The sequence below is a fragment of the Gekko japonicus genome, unplaced genomic scaffold (assembly GCF_001447785.1).
Source record: "Gekko japonicus isolate JY-2015 unplaced genomic scaffold, Gekko_japonicus_V1.1 scaffold406, whole genome shotgun sequence".
Classification (NCBI taxonomy): domain Eukaryota; kingdom Metazoa; phylum Chordata; class Lepidosauria; order Squamata; family Gekkonidae; genus Gekko; species Gekko japonicus.
In genome coordinates, this window is record NW_015171515.1 from 995,073 (window position 1) to 1,018,258 (window position 23,186).

Genomic DNA, 23,186 nt, shown 5'->3' on the forward strand with positions numbered 1-23,186 from the left:
ACAAGTGCGCCCCGTCCCCCCCCCCCCAGTAGCTAGCAATCCAAAACAGTCCAGGGGAGCCTGAGCGGTGGGTGTTGCCTTCTGCCACACTTCTGGTGATGTCAAGGGGTGTGGCATATGCAAATAAGTTATGCTAATGAGCTCCTGCCCCTCTTTTTCTACAAAATGACCCCTGGTCAGTTATAACAGATACCCATCCCACCATCCCTGTCTAGCATTGCCTGCTATGGGTTGGGAAATTCTTGTAGATTTGGGGGATGGAACCAGTAGAAGGCAGGGTTTGGGAAGGGGAGGGTATAATGCCACACAGTCCACCTTCCAAAGCAGCCATTTTCTCCAGGGGAACTGACCCGGAGATCAGGTATAATTACAGGAGCTCTCTAGGCACCAAATGGTTGGCAACCCCATCCCTATCCCATTATCAGGGACTCTATTTACTTTGTAAAACATAGTGCTAGTGTAGTACAGTGCTTTACAGATATGGATGAAAATTTGCATTCACCCATGGTGCTGACTGGGTGACTCTGTGACCACAACCATGAGGTTAACCTATTTTACAAGCTTAGTGTGAAAATAAAATGGAAAGGGTGGGCCATGTACTCCTTGGTGAACAGATGGGATAAAATTAAATAAGTATGCTGTAATGTTCACATATGTGAACACAGTTAATGCACTGGACAGCAAAAAGCCAAAAAGTATTCATGTGTGTTGATCATTTTTGGATTATAGTTCCTTCAGATATAACAGCCTTGTGACAATAAGACTCTGATCACACGCAGTCAGTAATCCACTTTCAATCCACTTTCCAACTGGATTTTTACTGTGTGAACTGGCAAAATCCAGTTTGAAAGTGCAGTGAAATGGATTAAGAGTGGATTATTTAGTGTGTGCAATCACAGCCATAGATGACCATAATGTAACTACTGTATTGGTGCCCTTTCCCTTACAAATTTTAATTTTGGTAACAAGAGAAAAACATTGTTTTAATTTCCTAAAAAAAATTGCACATCATTTGGTTTTAAGAATAAAACAGAAAGAACTTCCAACCTTTGAATTAAAAACTAGTGGCTGGTGAGATACTTTTTTCTTCAAAAGAATAACAAGTACAAAATGAAAAAAGAGCTTTTGCAAAAAAGAAAAGAAAGGAAAAGAAAAAGTATTTTTTAATCTATACATACTTCATGCACTTTAAGATAGTAATATACTGATATAGTCTTTACCAGGGGTCATTTCGTAGAAAAAGGGGTGCAGGAGCTCATTAGCATAACTCAATAGCATAACGTATTTGCATAACTTATTTGCATATGCCACACCCCATGACATCACCAGAAGTGTGTCAGAAGGCAACACCCACCACTCAGGCTCCACCCCAAAAATCTCCAGGTATTTCCTAACTCAGAGCTGGCGAGCCTACCTGGAGAAAAACTGCTTCAAAACTACAAAAGCACAAAGAAAATTTGTAGCAAGGGATCAGATTTTGTGAGCCACTGCTCTCTTCTACAGATACTTCATAGCTGAAGAAGTGACCAGTGACCCAGTTATAAACATAGGCTACAGTTCCCGCATTTGCAGAAGTCTACAGATATGGTCAATATCCTCCTCACTTGCTACCTACATGTAATGGTTGATGACTCTGTTTCAATGTATCTGAAAATGAGTGCATGAACACAAAAGCTTATACCCAGAATTAAACTTTGTTGGACAGACTTTTTTGGACAGACAGAGAGACTCTCTCTCCTGTGTTTAAGACCAAAAACGTTTTATTCTAGGTATGTGTGTGTGTCAGCCCCGTAGCTAAGGAGTTTTGGGGGAGAGGGCCTGGGGGGCCCACCAGGCAATTAAATCAAAGTTAATTAAATTAAGTTTGATTTAATTGGTGGAAATCCTAAGGCAGCCCTGCACACACACAGGCTCCAGGGTAATGCCCACTGGCTGCAGCTTCCCTCCCCACCCCCCTGCAAGGGCAGATCAGTCCCCTGTGTAACCGTGACCGTGGGTGACCGTGGTGCGTGCTTCAGAGAAATCCAGGGGGCGAGGATTCCACTCCCTTGGCTCCCTGCTCGGCTCCCTGGCACCAGTCGTCAGCCTTGTCCTCCCACAGTTCCTCCCAGAGCCTTCCCGACAGCCACACCCACTTCTAGGCACTCTTCCCCTGGGGCAGGCAGCCTCGCAGGCTGGCTGGCTGGCTGGGTCTCCATCCTTCCCTCCCTCGCTCGGTGGGTCATTGCTCCTCAGACCGGCTGCGGGGCAAGCAGCAAAGTGCCCTTAAACTGAGGAGCCACTTTGGGGAGTTTCAGGACGAGCCCCGCTCTGCAGAACCGCGAAGACGTGCCAGGGAAAGTGGATGCAAGCACCAGGAATGAGGGAGGCAGGCACTCAGGAGCAGCAGCAGGTGGCGCGGAGTCACCAGCTACTGGGCTGAGGGCAGAAACAGGGAGGAGAGCCGAGGATTGGGGAAGGGCCCGTAAAAACTGCGGGGTGGGGTGGGGTGGGCCCATGGGCTACGGGCCTGGTGTGTTTGTGTGTATGTGTAAGAAAGAGAGAGTCTCCTGTGTTTTTTTTCCAGGTATAAGCTTTTGTGGGCAAGAACACTTCTTCAGAGAGAGAGGGAGGGAGGGGGAGGGAAAGACCCAGAAAGAGCCCATCAGAGAGAGGGGGGGAGTCCCATGACACTTGGAGAGATCCCCCTTTTCCATTTCTTACAGATGTGGGGGGGAACCTAACAGCACAGCTTGCATTCCTTATTAGTGGAAGGGAGCAAGAGTACAGCAGCACCTTAATGACTAATAACATTTGTGGCAGGGCATGAACGTCCATGAATCACTGCTCACTTCTTCAGATACAGATGAATGTGAGTCCATCTGTCCTTATATCTTGGAGAGTGAAGTGATTTCAGACACCAAATAACAATACCAGGCATTGGTAACGAGAGAAGAAACCTGGGTCTCAATTCAGCCCAGGAGTCTGCATTGTCTTGAGCTTCATTACCAGTTGCAATTCAGCAGTCTCTCTTCCTAATCTCCCTTTGAAATTCCTTTGTAAGAGAACTGCTACTCTTAGGTCAGCAACTGAATGCCCTGGAAGGTTAAAATGTTCCCCCACTGGTTTTTGAATGTTGTGGTTTATAAAGGGGGATCGCAGTTCCCCCGGGTGAGGGGCGGGGCACACAACGAAGCCCCGCACCCTGCTTCCGCCCGCCCCGCTTCCGGCCCTCATTCAGCCAGGAGGAGGCAGGAGAAGAGGGAGGGTAAGTTGCTTCCTCCCCGCCTCTCCCCACCCCTGCCTGCCTGGGGCCAGGGAGGGCCTTGGCGGGGCTTCCTCGCACTCCCACTGGCCTCGCAGGTCCACAGCCGGGCCCCTGATGTCAGGGGGTGTGACATATGCTAATGAGTTATGCTAATGAGTTCCCCTAGCTCTTTTTCTACGAAATGACCCCTGATCACACCTAATCCAATCACGCCTGCTATTGGCATTCGGCATCTGAAATCATCTTTATAAAGTTTATATCTCCGGTACTTTGTGTAACACTTTATGGCACACATGGCCCGGCCTGACAAAGTGACATTTATGTCAGATCTGACCCTAGTAACAAATGAGTTAGACACCTCCGGTCTATTTTATGAATCAGGACAAGCTGAATACATGAACAGGAAACCCTCTAAAAAGAAAACAATGTGTGTTACTCATCATATTCTACAGGAATACATTTATGGATGGAAAAGAGATCTAACTGGAATCATGCTGGAAACTCTACAGAGATATTTAAAATCAGTCTAACAATGGAAGTAATATTGTGCTGAGAGACAGACATCTGTTCCATATAAGGAACCAATAACCAAAAGCGTAGAAATCAAGCATGTATGATCAGCAGTTGTCTGGCTACTATGCTGAAGGAGGCCACTGAGCAGATGTAAAACTGCTCCCAATAAGGCTTATGAACAAATCTTTAAGATAGGGTTGCCAACTCTGAGTTGGGAAATTCCTGGAGATTTGAGGGTGGAGCCTGGGGAGGCCAGGCTGTGCGAATGGGAGGGACTTCAGCAGGGTATAAAGCTGCCATTTTCTCCAGGGGAAGTGACTTCTGTCGTCTGAAGATCAGCTGTAATTCCAGGAGTTCTCCCACCTGGAAGCTGACAACTCTACTTTAAGATGATCCAATGAGGGACTCTACTGGACAAAAAGATGACATTTTGAACGATGTATATTTGAATGTTAATCATGAATTTTGTCAAGGTCGCATCATCTCTGCATATAGCAACTTCAAACTTGTTGAATTATAAGCCTATAAATATATCTATTGAACTAACCTAGACTACAATACCAGACAAAGATTTTAGAAAGCTGGTTTCAACTGATGCAACCACAAAATGGTTTTCTTTTCATTCTTCTTCCTATGCAAGTTGTGAGAACACTAAATCCTCAGATGCCAAATAATAAGACTGTTCAATCTGGTGATTACATCTGGGTTTGCCTTTAAAAATCCACCCTGAAACACTGCCCACCAATTTAAGGGACATAGTGGTAGGACCCAACAAGAACAGATAGCCACAAAGTCAGAATTCCATAAGGAGGTTTGGAATACAGGGGATCTGCAACTACTATGGCTGTCAAGCAATTAAAAATTGTGGCTGATATGTGAAGTGGGAAGTTAAATTTTAATGTGTGCATTTTACTAAAAAAAATTTGTTATATTTAAGCACACTTGAGGTAGCTTCCAATTCAATAAACATGCTTGAAGGAAAGGTCATTCTTAAAAGCAACTACTTTAAGACAACATTATGGATTTAAAACCCTGCCTGTTTCAGAAAGTATTTATTGTGACCTTTGTCACATTATGCAGCAAGACTAGCCATTGTTTTGCCCTCCTTTACTGCCACTGCCACCCCCCCATGGGTTGTCCAAAGTCAACCTTACAAAGGTATTGCTCTGTACTGCACCAAGCAGCCAGTTGGGTAAGTAAGAAACTCTTCTCAAATTAAACAAACTTTTTTCCTTCAAGGCACAAATTCAGGATATTGCAAAAGTCAGAATCTAGGTACAAAACAAAAAAGCTTCACAATCCATGTTACATCTGATCTTTGGTAGTTGCAAGATGCTCCTATCCCTGGTACATCTACAACCCTCTTTTGCATCATTCTCCTCTGTCATCCTTCATGGTATTTATTTATTTGGATTTATATCCCGCCCTCCCCTTGACGGGCTCAGGGCAGGTTCCAACAATGTAAATATAATACAACCATATAAATACAATACAATTTAAAACAATATTAAAACATATAATATACATACAACTCTTAATAAAAGGCCCGATGCCTCAGTGGTTGATAGGACTGGGAATAGTTTCCCAGAGATCTATACAGTTCTATACAGTTTAGAGTCTCAGACCCAGGCTATAAAATAGGGCCATGCTGTAAATGGGGCCAACCCAAGGAGGGGGGGACGCCCGCTGCCTCATCCGAAAGCCAGGCAGAAGAGCTCAATCTTGAAGGCCCTGCAGAATTGTAATAAATCCTGCAGGACCCTGATCTCCGTCAGGAGCTCATTCCACCAAGCAGGGGCCAGGTAAGTCAGACGTCCCTGGAGCTGGGGACCACCAAAAGGTGTTGACTGGTGGACCTCAGTACTCTACAGGGCTCATATGGGGAGAGGCGGTCTCAAAGGTATGCTGGCCCCTGGCCGTATAGGGCTTTAAAGGTCAAAACCAACACTTTGAAACAGATCCGGAATTAAATAGGTAGCCAGTGCAGGTTGCGCAGCCCTTGCTTCACTGAGTTCCCAAACAAAGGGCTTCCAAACAAAGGAACAGTTCCCCTTTTCAGACCCCACCCCATGTGTGCTCCCAGGGTCTCAGCCAATCTGGATGCTAAGCGTTGGGGCTCCAGCCTGCCAAACCTGGACTCTCCAACGCATAAAGATTTCAAATATTATGAACAATTAAGTTAAACACAACCTTTTACATCTAAAAATATTATTGTAAACAGAACACCACAGAAACTATGCAAGTCTGACTTTAACTCTCAACCCCAGTAAGGCCTTCAGCAATGAAAACTGACAGCCTCTAATTAACCAACTAAAGCATTATCTAATTAGTCTACAGATTAAGCATAATAAAGTTTGCAGCACTAGTTACTTCTGAATTGTGCCTTGCAACAAGACCTTGAGCTGCACAGAGAAAATCTGACTGACACCTAATGGTCTCAGATGCACCTGATAAATAAATACTAGTGATAAATAAATACATAAACACAATAAACAGAATAAATAAATAAATAAATACATCTGAGAACCTGTCCCTCGATGATGGGCACTTAACAAAGAGCATGAAACTGTATCATCTCTTTCCACCAAAGATATCTGAATTTAAAAATAATTCTGATACATAGAGGTATTATTCAGTTCTTGATGGACATGTAGAAGGTACATGCACATACTTTGAGTGTATCAATATTCCTACTGAATAAGAACTGTGCTTCAATTGATAACATAAAGGTTTATTTACATACTTCATTTATGTCCCATTCCCCCCCCAATGGGGACCTAAAGCAGCTTACATTGCTTTCTCTTCCGTTTCATCTCCACCCAGCAAGTTTCCATGGGAATGTGGAGATTTGAACCTGGGCCTCCCAATTTTTAGTCCAACACTCTGTCTACTACATCACATTGGCTTTCTGAGTTGCCAATACTGAGAAGGAGAAAAATAAGCCTATGCTGCTCAGAAAAAAATGGATATCTTACATTTTATCAAATGCCAATTTATTCACCACAAACCAAGTATTCTTTCCCTCCAAGTTTAAATATTCATTTTCCTTACGAGTTAATGAAATCTAAGGCATGACATTTCTAAGCATCCCTTTGCAAGTCACAGATCAATCAATATTCATTGAAAATTTTAGAAGGCTTTGTCACTTAAGGACAAGGCTAACTGATTTAGGTCACATTTTTCAATAATGTTCTTTGTGGGATGGCTCATGCCTTTAGGCAGCTGTAGAAAGATTCTGTCACAAATTATCCTTTGGTGGCAGCCACAGGGTTAAAGACAAGTCTAGTTTCCTATTTAAGGTACAGCTACCTTTAGAAAGCTGGAAATGTGAGTCTATCCAGCGAGGTACTATTTTCATATCTTGGGCAATTTTTCTTCGATTTTCATCTTTCCATGTTAACTTGAGCCTTTTCTGTTTTTCTTTTAAATTATTTATTTCTAATTATTAAGTGCACTGCTTTTGCAGAAGTCAGCACATAAACAAGTAAGCAGTGCTGCATGATGTGAGTGACTGTTTAATGTTAGGTAACCTAGCAGTGTTTAGATACATCTTTTCTAGTACTGGTTCTCAAAATAAATGGATCCAAGACAAAATACTGGGAAAATGCAGTTAAGACTTTTTGCAATACACAGCATGCAGGCGTTACACATTTCCTCAATTACATAATTTAATTGTATCTAAGTTACCTACTTATCTGCATATACTGTGTCATTTGTGGTCCATGTCAATATAATGCTGTAGGAGTAATAGTCTCACTTATCCAAACACTAGGGCTGTCCTCCAAAGAATCACACAATTAGTTATATGAACCCAGCTGGACTCAGATACTCTTCTTGATCAGATGTTGCCATGCCACATGGCAAACCACTTTCAGATTCTTCAAAAACAGTTTGTGACACTACAAGGAGATCTAATTTTCAAAAGGAAAAAAGACAAAAATTCCACAGAGCCCACCTAACACATTTTTATGGATTTTGAAGAAGATTATCCAAAAAGGTTAGATGTCAGCTGGAACAGTCACTGCCTTGAGTCTAAGGAGATAGGTGAGATAGAACTGTTTAAAACAAGAAACAAAATAAAGTTGTACTATATGTGGTCATATATTATTTTACTAGTAAATAGCATTACATAGAAAGTATAGAAAAGGGGCATTCAGGGCACTGGTGCCATGGATTCATTTGCCCCAGCCCCTTCTTTAGGGTTGCCAAGTCCTATCTTCACCCCCAGCGAGGGACTTTGGGGGGGTGTTCCTGGAGTGGTCAGGGCATCCCTGACGTGATGATGTCACGTTGGGGACATCCCCCCTTTAAGTGCAGAGAGCTGGTGTCCCCCCCCCCGCGCACCCGATTTCCACAGAGATTGGGTGCGCTGGAAATGCCGGCTCCCTGCATTTAAAGGGGCCCCTTTAAGTGCAGAGAGCTCTCTCAAGAAAGAAGGGAGAGGGGTGGCTGTGGGTGTTGGGGCTTGGGGGCGGGACTTCCCCCGGCAGCCAGCTGGCCAGCAGTGGGTAGAAGCCCCAAAAAAGTGGGGGACCCCTGCCAAACTGGGAGGTTTGGCAACCCTACCCTTCTTTCAAAGGAGGAATGAGGCAGTATTGGGCTGGACAGGGCTGGACAGGGCTGGAGAGGCTACAGCCAATTGGGAGAAGGAAGCAAGATGGCTATATAAAGGAGCTATACCCCCTCCTGGGAAGGCTTTTTCTGACTGTGTCTGACCCACTGCTAGGGTTGCCACACTCCACAATGGGTCTGGAGTTCACCCCGAATTAAAACTGATCTCCAGATTACATTGACCAATACCCCTGGAGGAAATGGCAGCTTTGTAACCTCCAAAGCTGCCATTTCCTCCAGGGGTATTGGTCAATGTAATCTGGAGATCCCGGCTGAGCTTCCTCCACACTACAAACTCCACCTTCCCTAGGCACCAGCCCCGAATCTCCATGAATTCACAAAGCCAGAGTTAGCAGTCCTATGACACCCCACTCCCATGGGATATTGCAGGATTAGTTGGTTGTTTTTGTAGGTCCAAGCAGGAATCTAATGGTTTTCACCAGGTTGGCTTTTTGGGGAACCTTTTTTGCCTGCATCATGATGTTCTAGAAAGAGCAGCATTTAAGTAGGCCTGGTCTTAGACTGGTTAGGCTACAACTTATTGGCAGGAATTGCATAGGTTGGCCATGATAGGTAGGGATAATAGGCAAACACCATGAGGCACTGGGCGCATTTGGAACAGGCCATCACATGCCTTAGAGTAAAGGGTGCTGGGAAGAAGCACTCTTGTGGCTGAGCAGCATCATTTCAAACCTGGTATTGGCCTTGTGGTACATACGGGGAGGGAGATGAGGCTGACACCTCTCAGTACATAGTGTGAATGCGGGTGAGAGTAAACAAGTGCCAGCAGATGTGCTGGCCAAGTTTGGAGCCAGGGTTGTGCTGGACTATAAAAGTCAGCCAATGGTATGCTGCCTAGAACTGCATGCCTTTGAACAGGTTAGCATATTTTAATAAGCAACGATCCAGACCAGCCATTTAAATAAATAAACTAGTTGAACCCATAAAGTCGTCTTGTGTCCTAATTTTTTTTTGCTGGGAGGAAGATTGCTTGGGTAAGGCCCTATGGTCCAGTTCCAAATAAGACCAGGGGATGACAAATAACTTTCTAAAATGTATATTTTCTTTATACACATACACACAGAAAGAAAGGCTTTCATGGAAAAACAACATTAATAACAGATATATATATATATATATATATATAGAGAGAGAGAGAGAGAGAGAGAGAGAGAGAGAGCGAGAGCGCAAATATCATCTATCCAAGTAATTATATCTTCCCAAGCCTTTTCCAAACTATGTTCATCTTTATATCTTTGCAAAGCTGTGTGTTTGAATATCATGAAAAAAACGTTAATTTCCCCCAGTCATTCTTCTTTCCTGGGGATGATTTTAGGCTTCCACGTCTTGCAAAAATGAGTCTAGCAGCCGTTAACATATATAAACAATAACTTGCTTATCCTATGATAAAGATACCACATAATTAAGTAGAAGAAATTCTGGTAATGGGCAAACACAACTATCCTCTAGTTCATTCCCTAAGCTATATAATGAGCACAATAGAGGGCTTTAAGGAAACAATGGGGCAATAGAACTCGGTATGATAGACAAACGAATACTCACACTGGATTGCAATAAGATTCAAGCAAGGAAGAGCAGTGTGGTTTTAAGGCCATAATGTTTTGTGATTATTTTGAGCAGGGGTCCTCTTATAACAGCCTAAGCTCTACAAGGCCCACATAACAAGGTAATGCTATCTCTGAAATAATGAGCGAAGGAATGCAGTTCCAATCTCAGGTGCGATTTCACACACTAAAGAACCAGATCAATACGACTAGCAGCAGGCCGCTCAATACCCCCTGAATTATTGCTTCATTTTTCTTCTTATTATAGATGAGTTGTGTTATTATTTTCCCCAAATCGATATTTTACAACCTTTTTTATCCGTTTCTCCATAAATTTTGTGATTACTTTAAACTGGGAATTCCGGTACACTAAATAAGATGCAGTATCTGAAAGGTAGTGAGTGTACCAATATTGTGTGTGTGTGTGCGTGTGTGTGTGTGTTGGGGGGTTTAACTCAGCCACTATACTAGGGTGAAAAGGGCAAGTTAATCGAAAGTGTAAGAGGAAAGATTTTCATGGAACAAAGTTGAAACCTGGAATTGGCTTCAGAACTAAGAACTACAACAGCAGTTTCAAAAGATCCAGCGTTATAAACACAGCACTGATAGTCACAATTCTTCTGAAATTTAATTCTAAGCAAAATTTGCTTCTCCACCACCTCCATGCATGATCTCAGTTAAAGGGCCAGCATAATTCACTGAAATTGTTTCTTACAAAAGCATATAATTTTGTGCACCTCCAAATGATTTAATTAGCTTCCAGAGCTGTCTCCTGCTAAGTGTTTAAAGTGTCTGCAAATCAAATCATGTTAACTTATCTGCTGCAGTACTCTTATAGCATCTTAACAAAAAGTATCTTCTTTAGGCATTAATGGAAGCTACCCACGGACCCCTTGGTGAGGAAGCAATATAAGTTAATTACTCTGTGATTTTGGTACCCATGAGCTTATTGTAAAAGTAACAGTGTAGCTAAACAAGTGAAACCTATACCCACTGTATGATCATTTCCCATACACTTTGCTATAATCATAATCTGCTGAAGTCAAGAGGTCATCATCCAAACTGGGTTAGAAGAACACAATGATGTAATCATGAGGATAAAGGGAAGAATTTAGCTCTACCTTCAGCACTCAGATTAATGCTGAACAACACAATCTAACGAAGAAGACAGAAAAAAGAGAACAACTATTTATCTTTCATTGCCATATACTTCTACAATCTAACCACAAAGGGTTTATAGGCATCTGACCTTGGAAAAAACCCACCATTTTTAATCCACAAAGCAATCAGTTTTTTTTTTTTAAGTTTATGAGCTAATTCAGAAATAATTACACTTTTAAAAAATCCCAATTTGGCCCCCAATTTGTTTCCAGGAACAAGTCAAAGTGTTGCCCTTTTAACCCTGTATAGCTTGGTACCAGCATACGTGAAGGACAATCATCTTTGGAAGCTCTGCTTTAGGTGCCCCCACCTTCTGGCAACCGAGAAGAGGGCTTTCTCAGTTGTGGCATCAAAACTCTAGAACCCCCAGAGAGGTTTGTCTGCCCATGCTGCTTCGTTTGGTGTTCACACAGCGATCCCTCCTTTCTGTCCTATATTTCATTGTTTTTATGGATACGTATTTCAGCTTGGTTCTAATTGTGCTAATGATATATTTGGGGGTGGGGGGGTTAAATAGTTTTTCAAAAGTAAGGAAACAGTTCCTGTAAGGAAACAGTTCCTTGTGTTCATAGTTGTGGGTCTGCAACACAGCTCTGAAGGATTTGTTCCTATGTGTTCCTTTTAAAATTTAAATTGCAAGTCATCCTGATTTGACAAAAAGGAAATGTATAAATGTGAGTTTCTAACTAATGTTCAGACAATTACTTCAGTATGTTCCTCTCAATTGCAGTCAATCACAGTCAAACAATGCCCTTTCCTCTCTCAAGCAGCCAGGAATCTGCAAAAACTCCAAGCGCTTCCACACACTCCCAGACCAGTTCTCCCACCAAAATCCTCAGCTGGATCCTCTCCGCTGAAAGCAAATAAAAAACCACTCACCCTTCTGTCTCCTGCTCCTGTTCCTGCTCAGAGCTCAGCTGGGTCTCCTCTGCCTCTGGCCAGGTGTTTCCTTAAATAGAGGCCTCCCCCAGCAGAGTGCTGGCAGCAGCTATTCAAATGCACCCAGGCACTCAATCACATGCAAAACAATGCCCCTTCCTTTTCCTCTCAATTGCAGTCAATCACAGTCAAACAATGCCCTTTCCTCTCTCAAGCAGCCAGGAATCTGCAAAAACTCCAAGCGCTTCCACACACTCCCAGACCAGTTCTCCCACCAAAATCCTCAGCTGGATCCTCTCCGCTGAAAGCAAATAAAAAACCACTCACCCCTCTGTCTCCTGCTCCTGCTCCTGCTCAGAGCTCAGCTGGGTCTGAACAAAAAGTATCTTCTTTAGGCATTAATGGAAGCTACCCACGGACCCCTTGGTGAGGAAGCAATATAAGTTAATTACTCTGTGATTTTGGTACCCATGAGCTTATTGTAAAAGTAACAGTGTAGCTAAACAAGTGAAACCTATACCCACTGTATGATCATTTCCCATACACTTTGCTATAATCATAATCTGCTGAAGTCAAGAGGTCATCAACCAAACTGGGTTAGAAGAACACAATGATGTAATCATGATAAAGGGGAGAATTTAGCTCTACCTTCTGTGCTCAGATTAATGCTGAACAACACAATCTAATGAAGAAGACAGAAAAAAAGAGAACAACTATTTATCTTTCATTGCCATATACTTCTACAATCTAACCACAAAGGGTTTATAGGCATCTGACCTTGGAAAAAACCCCACCATTTTTAATCCACAAAGCAATCACAGTTTTTTTTAAAAGTTTATGAGCTGATTCAGTAATAATTACACTTTAAAAAAATCCCAATTTGGCCCCCAATTTGTTTCCAGGAACAAGTCAAAGTGTTGCCCTTTTAACCCTGTATAGCTTGGTACCAGCATACGTGAAGGACAATCATCTTTGGAAGCTCTGCTTTAGGTGCCCCCACCTTCTGGCAACCGAGAAGAGGGCTTTCTCAGTTGTGGCATCAAAACTCTAGAACCCCCAGAGAGGTTTGTCTGCCCATGCTGTTTCGTTTGGTGTTCACACAGCGATCCCTCCTTTCTGTCCTATATTTCATTGTTTTTATGGATATGTATTTCAGCTTGGTTCTAATTGTGCTAATGATATATTTGGGGGTGGGGGGTTAAATAGTTTTTGAAAAGTAAGGAAACAGTTCCTGTAAGGAAACAGTTCCTTGTGTTCATAGTTGTGGGTCTGCAACACAGCTCTGAAGGATTTGTTCCTATGTGTTCCTTTTAAAATTTAAATTGCAAGTCATCCTGATTTGACAAAAAGGAAATGTATAAATGTGAGTTTCTAACTAATGTTCAGACAATTACTTCAGTATGTTCAGTTACTTCTTCTACAAAGAAATACAGGGGGGGAGGGAAAGGATTATTGGGTTTTTTTCTGTTTTTTAATTAACCCTACATCTGCTGGAAGAGAGGGCTTCCTGATGTTAACCACCAGCACCAAAGCCCAGGTGCAAATGAACAAGCAGTTCAAACTGGCAGCTCCTAATGCCAGGTGGTTAACCATAATTTATGTTTGCAGGAAGAAGGTGAAAGATTATGTTGGCTGAGCTAAAATGGTGGAAGGGTAGAGGGACAATAACAAGTGTAGCAACAAGGCATGCTCCCCCCCCTTTCTTCTATACCTTCCTGAAAGAAGACCTTTTGCTGTTTTCAAGACATGCCAGTGGTCCTTTAAGTCTTTATTTAATTTCAGCTATTACCATCTTCTTCATCCTCTTAAGCAGTTGGTATACTTCTGTGGCAATACAATTATTTCTTTGCACACTTTGCAATGTAATGCAAAATTTAGCAATGTGAAGTAACTTTGGAGGGCTATATTAATTTGGTGGGCTTCAGGACATTTCAAAAGTCTTTTCTTAATGGGTATGTTAAACTCATTTAACTTTAGAGTTCACAAACATAAGCACAACGTGAAAGATTAATATGCAACCTTCCATTTCCCCAAACAGCTAACAAAGGGGAGGTGTTATTAGTGCCCCGTCCTCTAGATGCCTTTATCTAATTCTGAGTTCTTCTCCAGTGATTTCCCCCCCCACTGCCATGGCTCCTGTACCACTAATAGCCCACTTACAAAGAAAAACTCTGTGGAACTTACTATAGGAAAACTTCACCTGCTGAATTTCTCCTTCTATTGAAGAAACAGGAGCTTGACCAAAAATAGTAGACTGGACAATTCCAAATGCAGCGGAGTTTGCAGAAAGAATCTCGCCACCCTTCCCTTTCTTGTAGACCTCACCAAAATCCACTCATGGTAATGTCAGTTTCACATATAGCTTGATCTTAATGAACTTTCTATAAGCAGTGCCTAAATCATATTTCTAAACCTAACTTTCAAGAGACTTGCTAGTGAAAATCTGTTTAAATCCTAAATAATTTTGAGAACTGGACTTTTTAAAACTGTTTTACAGATTAAGAATCTGCTTTGGACACATGCTGTCCAATGCTTAAAACCTGGTATCAGTATATGACTCATTTAAATCAACAGAGTCTTTTTCAGGGGAAGTCCTTTGAGATTAACAGACCAAGCTTTTAGAAGTGGGTAATAATATACCAGCAGCTGTTCTAAAATAACAATAGAATATAAAACCAAGGAAGACCAATCAAACACAGCAAAGTTTGGAAGCAAGGGTGTGAAAATGAAAGCATTTGGGTAAGGATAAAGGAAAGGATTTGCAAGATAAATTTCAGTGACCCTGTGGGTTAATTTATTGTTAGAGCTGCAAAGCACAAAATGGTTTATTGGCTATGAAGGTCAGATAACTGTTATACCGCATTAAATAGGTTAGAAGATCCGAGGATCCATGGGATTGCATGAATATTGCCAGAAAGGCATATAAAGTCTAGTTGACCCTTTATTGTTAATAGCCTCCTAATCCTTACTGCGAATTTATAGTTTAGAAATAGCAGCACATTTTGAAGATTGAAGAAATGTGACAAACAGTTCATGCCCCTTAATAATCAAATCACATAGCTTAGATTGGGGGCTTATCAGTGTCTTCCTCCTCCTTGCAGTTTCATAGGTAGAAAATACTTTATATCCCCTATTACATAAATGATGAATGGAACCATTGGTTATGGGCTGTTATTTGCTTGGCTGTAGTCAATATGTTTTCTTTGGACAGGGATTTCAATGATTTATATCTTTGCTGGCCTTATCACTTATTCACTTAGGGCAGACAGCAAAAAGTCAAGGTTGTGAGTAAGGCCTCAGGCTCCTTTAGACTTATAATACTGAGAGGGGGTGGAATTATTTTTTAATGATCTGGAAACCCTGTGCCGTATAGGCCTTCACAGGGTCCTTAGAAAGAAAAAGAATATATTTCTTAAGAGGTATGAGCATAGAGCATGCAAAATAAAATGTTTCATTCATGATAGGCTTTAGTTTGGCAGTAGCTGCAAATGTCTTACAGACACAAGGTATGTTTCAATTATAGGGTCTGCTGCACTGCATTATGCTGATAGTATTTAGCTCTACAAATGCTAGCTCTTCTAAACCAAGTTGGGGGGGGTGTATGTTTTTTTTCCTACAAGCACACTGGCTGAACTGATACAGGTAGCATCTGTCCCAGCATCTGTATGAAAGATACCTTTCATACATGTTCTCCCTTCCCCACTTGATGCTGAGACCTGTAGAAAGTTTATTAAACAGATTTTTTGTTTGAAATATATATAAGATTTTCTTTTCTAAAAATGAAAAATCATATTTATTTCTGCTGCTTATTAAATAGGAAAAGAAAAAGGAATCTTGACATGTAATGTAAACGTTTCTAATTTTCTCTTCTGTCTTCATACCTTGCAGTCAGCCTCTTATGGATTTAGCTGTGTCACTACTAGCATTGGCGTTGCCAGCCAGGAGTCATGCCTCTCTAAGGTTGTGTTCAGACTGGCAGTTTGGCCCGATATAGGCACATTTTACAAATGGATTAAATGGGCACAATCATACAGCCACATCTGTCAGGCATTCCCCGGGCGTACTCACCCCGTCAGAGGACGACTTGGAGCTGGGTTAAAAAGCCACCACCTCTGAAGTGGTGTTTTTGTTTCCCTGTGCATTCATTGCGCGTGGCCGGCTGTCTGAACACGAGGGAGCGTGTGCAGAACAGATTTGGCAGTGTGAACCTGCAGATCCGTTCTGCCGCTATGGAGGCGGTTTTTTAAAAGAGCTGCCTATGTGTGCATGCATGCACATGCACACTATGCACACACATGGTTTTTGGATTTTTTTGCCGTTCGCTTTGTGGCTGAGGCACCACAATAATGTGGATGCTTTACCATGGGATGTCTCCATAGGTAACCCACAGCAGGGTGTGCTGTGTGTCTGATATATCCCACTATACTTCAACCCGGTTCAATTAGAGGCAGCACCATATTGTGCCAAGCTGCCAGTGTGATCACAGCCTAACTCTCGCATACCCTGGAGAAACTACATCCAAAACAGTTGAGGTACAGTAGACACAGTATTCATCCAGGTACTCATGAGGATGGGGGGATCTTCCCTCTTCCTCCAAATGTTGGAGAGGCAGTCCACCATCAAAAGATAGTGTAAACACCAGATGGAAGAGCTTAGGGGGTGTTTGGCACCTCATGATGGGGCAGGCACGCATGAATGAATTTAAATGTCGGGGGGGACACTTTTTATTGAGTTTTCTCCAGTGTCATTTATCTCCATCAGTAACTTAAATATATTTCAGAAATAAACATCCAAGAGGTAAGGAGGGAGTTATTTTATCTGAAACAAATAGGCATCATGCTATCTCTTATTCTATATCAAGGTGGGCAGCTGTGGGCAGTTAGAGTCCAATGGCACCTTTAAGACCAACACCTTGAATAAAACTTTGTTAGTCTTAAAGGTGCCATTGGGCTCTAACTTTGTTCTTATTCTATATGTTACAATTATTCTGAATCATGGAAACATAAAGTCTTGTTCAATGATGACCCATTTTATCTTTTTTTAAAAAGCATAGGATTTTTAAAAGCAGCTTCCATAGTTTAGAGTATGTATTGGTATAACTGGGTGTAGCAAGGAGGCGAAGAGCGTGCCCCTCCCAAGACCTCCGTATATAGGGAGAGAGGTTATTTGACCTCTCGCTGTAGAGGTGTTCTCTACAGCCCCCATAACCGGAGGCAACCCTTTCAACTTTTCGTTTCAGGTACAGAAGAAGATGAAAGAAGAAAATAGTATTATGTGAGTTAGCAGAAACTGTAGTTTTCAAGTGGTATTATGAGGATTTATAAGTTATGGGGAAGTTGGATGGGATTTACAAACGGGTAAGATAGGGGCATAAGAAAAGAAGAGGGATTAAAAGAGAGAAAAAAAATTGGTTGTTGCAATAGTAACCTCAGATGGATTTTTTTTCTTTTGATTGTTTGTTTCACGATTGTTAAAACTGGAAAATGAGCATATCAATAAGATGAATAGTGAATTATGTTTGTGTTGGACTGATATACTCAATAATAAAATGTAAATTAAAAAAAAGCAGCTTCCATCACTCTCCTCACCTCCATTTTATCTTCGCAACAAGCTTGTGAAGTAGGTTAGGCTGACAGTGTGTGACTAGCACAAGGTCAGCTGTAAAATGGTTGAGATATATATTTTTTTAAAAAATGCATACCCACTTGAAATTTTGGATGAACGATCGAACACCCAAAATAACCTTTGTTGATCAAGAGGCACCTTTATGAAAGTAAGGTTTTTGTGTCTAGTAACCTTAACCCCATTCCTAGCTACCCCAGTTGGGATTGCCTCATACGCAGACAGTCACCTTCCCAACTACACAAATCACATTCTGTGCCTCCTTGTGTCAGTTGGACATTGTTTATCCTGTCAGTTTTTGCTGGAAAACAATATTATCTCTTTCCAGTAAAAGGCCAAATCCATGCAAAAAAGTAGTTGCTGTCATGAGGTTGCTTGAGTGTGTTTATAAAAAACTTCCTTCTGAAATAAGAATTTTAAAAAAGAAAATATATTTTTTAAAAAATTCTCCAAGGAACTGCAACAATTTTCCTAGTGCAGTCATTGCTTTAGGCATTCTGCCATTATGTCAATGTAACAATATTACTGAGAACTTGATGTAAAAAAAAGAGCAGTATTAGATATTATATAGATATGTTTCAAATGCCTCATTTGCATGTAATATTGGCCTTTTAAATGTTCACAGGAAAAATAGAATCCAATGAACACTAGGTTTGTCAGGTCTTACCTGACTTTTGGCGGGGGACTCCTGGGTCTGTCCTGTGTGCACAAAAGGTACACGGCATGATGACATCACCCAGAAGTGACATCATCACACCGGGCATGTTGCGTGTTGATGCTCTGGCATTTTGGTAACCATAGAGTTTCGGCCCAAATGCTGGAGCTTCACTGTGCAACATGCCCGCCATGATGACATTACTTCTGTGTGATGTCATCACGCTGACAATAGTGATGCGGGAAGGGGCTGTTTGGAGGTGGAGCTTCCCTCACTGGCAAACGGTGGATTGGAGCCCCTAAATTCAGGGGAACCCCCACCTTGACCGGGAGTTTGGCAACCCTAATGAACACTGGTTGTTTGGTGTTTTGTGGTCTATATTTAACATCCAAATATCAATTGGTTTGTTTTTCAAATAACTGCCTATGACATGAGTTATGGGGGGACCTGAAGGAATATTTTTAATAAGTCCTTCGCAATACAGTTCTTACAAAATACTTTCACAGTGTAGAATTTTCTCATTGCATACAGAACTTTGAATCAGGAATAGAACATACATCCACAGATCAAATTTCTAAGTTGTTGGCAGTTAAAAGGGGGGGAAAGACTCTAATGGGTCACTAGGCATTTTCTTTTGAGAATTTAAGCACTTAACAGTTAAAAAAAAAAGTTTACAGCCAGGTGGCTTGAGGGGATATTTTGCTGAACACTGATTAAAAATAATTTCTTCTAAATGAGACCTAACCACAAAATGAGGCCATTAATGGATAGGACATTTTCACCAGAGAGGAAAGTATGCTTGAATGGCTTTTGTACCACCCACAACCCCCAATTCTCTTTCCTCTCTTCTTTCCTCATTCTTAAATGTAGGGTAAATAAACACCAAGTGATGCCTCAATGTTTTCAGCCAAAAACAGAGGCCAAACTCCTCTGAGAAAACATTTGGCCTCTGTGGTTTTGTAAAACGTTCCAGAACACTGAATTCACTGACAAACGCTGTGGAAAACCTCCCATCCACTGGAACACTGCTGTGGAATGTTACAGTATCAGAACTTCCAATTGGTCCATTTCCTGTAGGCCCATAATGAGACTGGTTTTTTAAAAAGTGCTATGTGGGAGTTAAAAGAAGTTCTCATGGGAAAAATGAATGGCAAGAAATCCTAGCTTTAAAAGAAACAGCTAATCTGCTAGTTTGATTGTTCTTCAAAATTTACAATGAACTAATAATCCTAATTAAAACCACTTGGCCTAGTTCTGTAAAGCATCATAGTTCTTTTCTGTGCTTCGTTTGTACACACCACAGCCTATTATTTCTCCCCTCCCCATCAGTAACAAAGTGCTGACTTTGTCAGGGTGGCTGAGCTAATTTTGTGAACTCAGTGTGAAACCTTAGCTAAACAAAATTGTAGTAATTTTCCTTAATTTGTAATAGTGATTGGAGTGCAAACGAAATTTTCCTCTTGGGTCAATCCTATAATTTTCAATTAACTAAAACTAATCGGCAGGCTTGCTCCAATCCTGCATTTTATTTAAAGGGCTGGGAGGCATTTCTAAAGGCGAGAGTTTGTATGCATGAATGTGGATCCTCTCCCTTTTAAAAAATCTGAAGTGGATTGTAAATCGTCTACCTTCTATTGTATTGGCTAAACCATAAAGAACCAGTGAACTGCCTAATGCAGTCACTTTTAAACATTTGGGATCAGAACCCACTTTTAAACATACTCAAGATTTGGAAATTCTCCCACCCCTCGCAAAAGAATAATGTGCTACTTTCCCCCTCCCCAACAGAAAATGCAAGGATTTTACATTAGTTAATGCTGAACAAGTTAATGTATTTTTAAAAAATGTTCATAAATAGTTAGGGAAACTGGCTGTACAGAAATCTATGGTTATTTTGCATATTATACAGAGACTAGCCAAATTTGCCATTGAGTATATGCACCTTGGTGTTTAGTCATGCTGGCCACATGATTACGGAAACGTCTTCGGACAGCGCTGGCTCTTCGGCTTTGAAATGGAGATGAGCACCGCAACCCTAGAATCGGATTCAACTGGCTTTTGAGCAAGGGAGCCTTTACCTTTACCTATATCTTCAACAAGAGCTACAGACAGTCCCACCTTTCTGGGACTGTGTTGTCCAGGGCTCACATTTATAAATTTGTGTATGGAAACTGCATTTTATATCTTAAGCAATATTAGATTACATTAAAAATGTAATGGGTGAAGAAAAAGGATTCTGCAGAAGCAATGAAGGATAAGTGGAAAGAGTCTATTGCCACTCAGTGAGAAGCTAAGACACAGACAGAAAGTTAATCTGCTTACAAGTGAAGGTCAGTACTGGAAACAATGAAGAACAGATGGCTGATCGTTTTGAGCAACACCTGGCCAGGGCTAACCATTCTATCACATTTTTATTTGACCCTACCCTTTCCCCCAAAGTGCTCAGGGCAAAGTACACCATTCTTCTCACTCCATTTTTATCCTACACCAACCCTATGAGGTATGTTGTACTGCAAAAGAGCAACCATCCCCACTTTTAGGTTTGGATCAGACCTGGCTGCAGGTGATATAAGTCTGGGAGTGACATCATCACATCGGTGACATTGCGTGGTGATGCCCCAAAACCAGAGCATTGGTATGTGACATCACCGACATGATGATGTCATTTCTGTGTGACATCAACAGATTGCAGCGCTCCGCCCCCACTCCTCGAAAGTCCCTCCCCCGCTGGTGCAATCACTGGGCCTGGCAACCCTACCTCCAAAGCTGTGATTTCCTCCAGGGAACTGATCTCTGTAGTCTGGAGATCAGTTGTAATTCTGGGAGAACTGGAGGTTGACAAGCCTAACATACACTATAATCTTCGTTCCTGCACCACCAGTGTTCAAAGTATTTATTTATGTAGAGTATTTCTGTCTGCACTCTTAACCAAAAGGTTCACAAGATTCACACATGGACCCAGCCAGGAGTCAAAGCCCATCAAGCCTCCAGTAGCCTGAGAAGAAAAGTTCATAAGAATAGGCTGTAGCTTATTCTAGCACTGGGGAGACAAGAAACCTGGTTCAGAGCACTACTGACATTGATCAAACACCTATCATAGCTGTTGGTTCAGGCAACCACTGCTGCAGAATAAGGAAAGCTAAAAAATGTTTGCCCCAATGAAGGCAGCATGCATATTTTTTTGCTATTCAGTGTGATCAAGTTTTAATAAAACATCATTCTGAAACCACATGATTGGAATATAGACCTAAATGTGGGGCAGTGTATGGCAGATATTTTAGGACCATGCTACTCCACAGACACCTACTTCAAAGATCCTGGGGGTCAGTTCCAACCAGATTTTCAGGTGGTGGAAAAGGAAAGGGATCTCCTTCAAACACTAAAAAAGGTGACGCTGGAGATCATGAGACCTATGTGAACAAGAGAGGTGAGATGGGGGCTACAGTAATGAGGTGAATTGGGTGAGATTCTGTTAAAAAATCACTGGATTCAACCCTCTGCCTCTATTCTGCAATGTATTATCTCTGTGGATTTCTGGTGAGAGCAGTTGAGATAGCATGGGAACGCTGCCAAGCTTTCCTCAAACATACAACCAGGTTCAGTTCCTCCATGTTAGTAGCTTATGCTTGGACACCTGCTTTCATGTTGGTGTACTGGGCTGTATTAGACAGAACTATGTTCAATAAGCATATTTACCAGAAGGAGCCTAATTATACCGTATGTGTTCTCTCAAGTCTATAAGGGCAGTTCACTTTGACTCTCTCCTTATGTCTTTTGGTGCTACCATTCTTACATGTTTTCCTGTCTAGAGATGTTTTGTGGTCAGTGTCAATATGAAACATAGTTATCACTTCCAGTATATCTATGTACCTCTATATTCCTCAGAAAATATCAGGAGTCAAACTTGAAATTCTAAAAAAGGATTCTAAAAAATTTATACAACTGCTCTTCTCCCATGATTTTTCGTATTTATTCATCCTGTGAACCACTTGGGATCAACTTCAAACCAACAAACTACCAAGTATGAATTCAGTTTATCAGCCAGCACTCAGCTAGTAAGCCTTCCTGTTGAACACGTTTCACAAGATCCAGATTTGTATAAATGATGGGGACCATTATAATGGAAATGAGAGCTGGTGGAAAACAGAGACAGAAGGGGGCAGATGAATATCCCTGGAGAAAGAGTTTCATGGCCTAACAGACAGTCTCTCTCTCTCTCTCTCTCTCTCTCTCTCCCCAGTTCCAACCTAATATTAAAAGACAGGGACACATGAAGCAGGGCCTCAGGCAGGTTCTTGTGGAAGTAAGTGATTCTTAGGTATGCTGGTCCCAAACCACTTAGCACTCTAAAGGTTAACACCTTTTATTGGGCTCAGAAATAAATTGGTAGCCAGTGTATGTGGAACAAGACTAGAATGATATGGTCCCTACAACCTACTCCAGTTAGCACCCTGGCTGCAGCATTCTGGAGCAGTTGAAATTTCTGAACACTTTCATGGGCAGTAATCAACATTACCAGTAGGGCTGCCAGCTCTGGATTGGGAAATACATGGAGACGCTTCCGGTTGATGGCGGTACGGTAGGCAGACACATCTCCCAGACCTCCCGGGGATGTGGTCTGTGCACGGCGGGAAGGAGGGGGAGCGCTGGCCCGTTACCCCCCCCAAGGAGCCTGGTGGAAGGCTCCTAGCCAGGGGACTTACGAGGAGTCGCCTCTTCGCCTGCACGTTGTGGGTGAATTGAGGCGCTTCTCCGTCCCAATGGTCCTTCCTGCGCAGTGCCCGAATGGGATCTAGTGATGCCGACCGGGGCAAACGTAGGAGATCGAGCGGGCGAAACAATGCAAAGCGGAGTCAGAAGACCAGATATGAACGTGAGTCAGACTGAGCGAAACAATGGTTAAAGAGAAAAAGAAAGCTCCCTACCCCATGTT

General features: G+C 42.0%; 1 protein-coding gene across 1 annotated transcript in view; it reads right to left on the reverse strand.

The window, feature by feature from the left end:
• Window positions 1-7,561: 7,561 nt before the first annotated feature.
• Window positions 7,562-23,186, reverse strand: part of LOC107117282 (transcription factor COE1-like) — a 103,139-nt gene continuing 87,514 nt past the window's right edge. Inside the window, exon 5 of the mRNA XM_015419377.1 lies at window positions 7,562-7,671. Within this exon, the coding sequence (XP_015274863.1) occupies window positions 7,562-7,671 (110 nt within the window). The remainder of the gene's footprint in view (window positions 7,672-23,186) is intronic.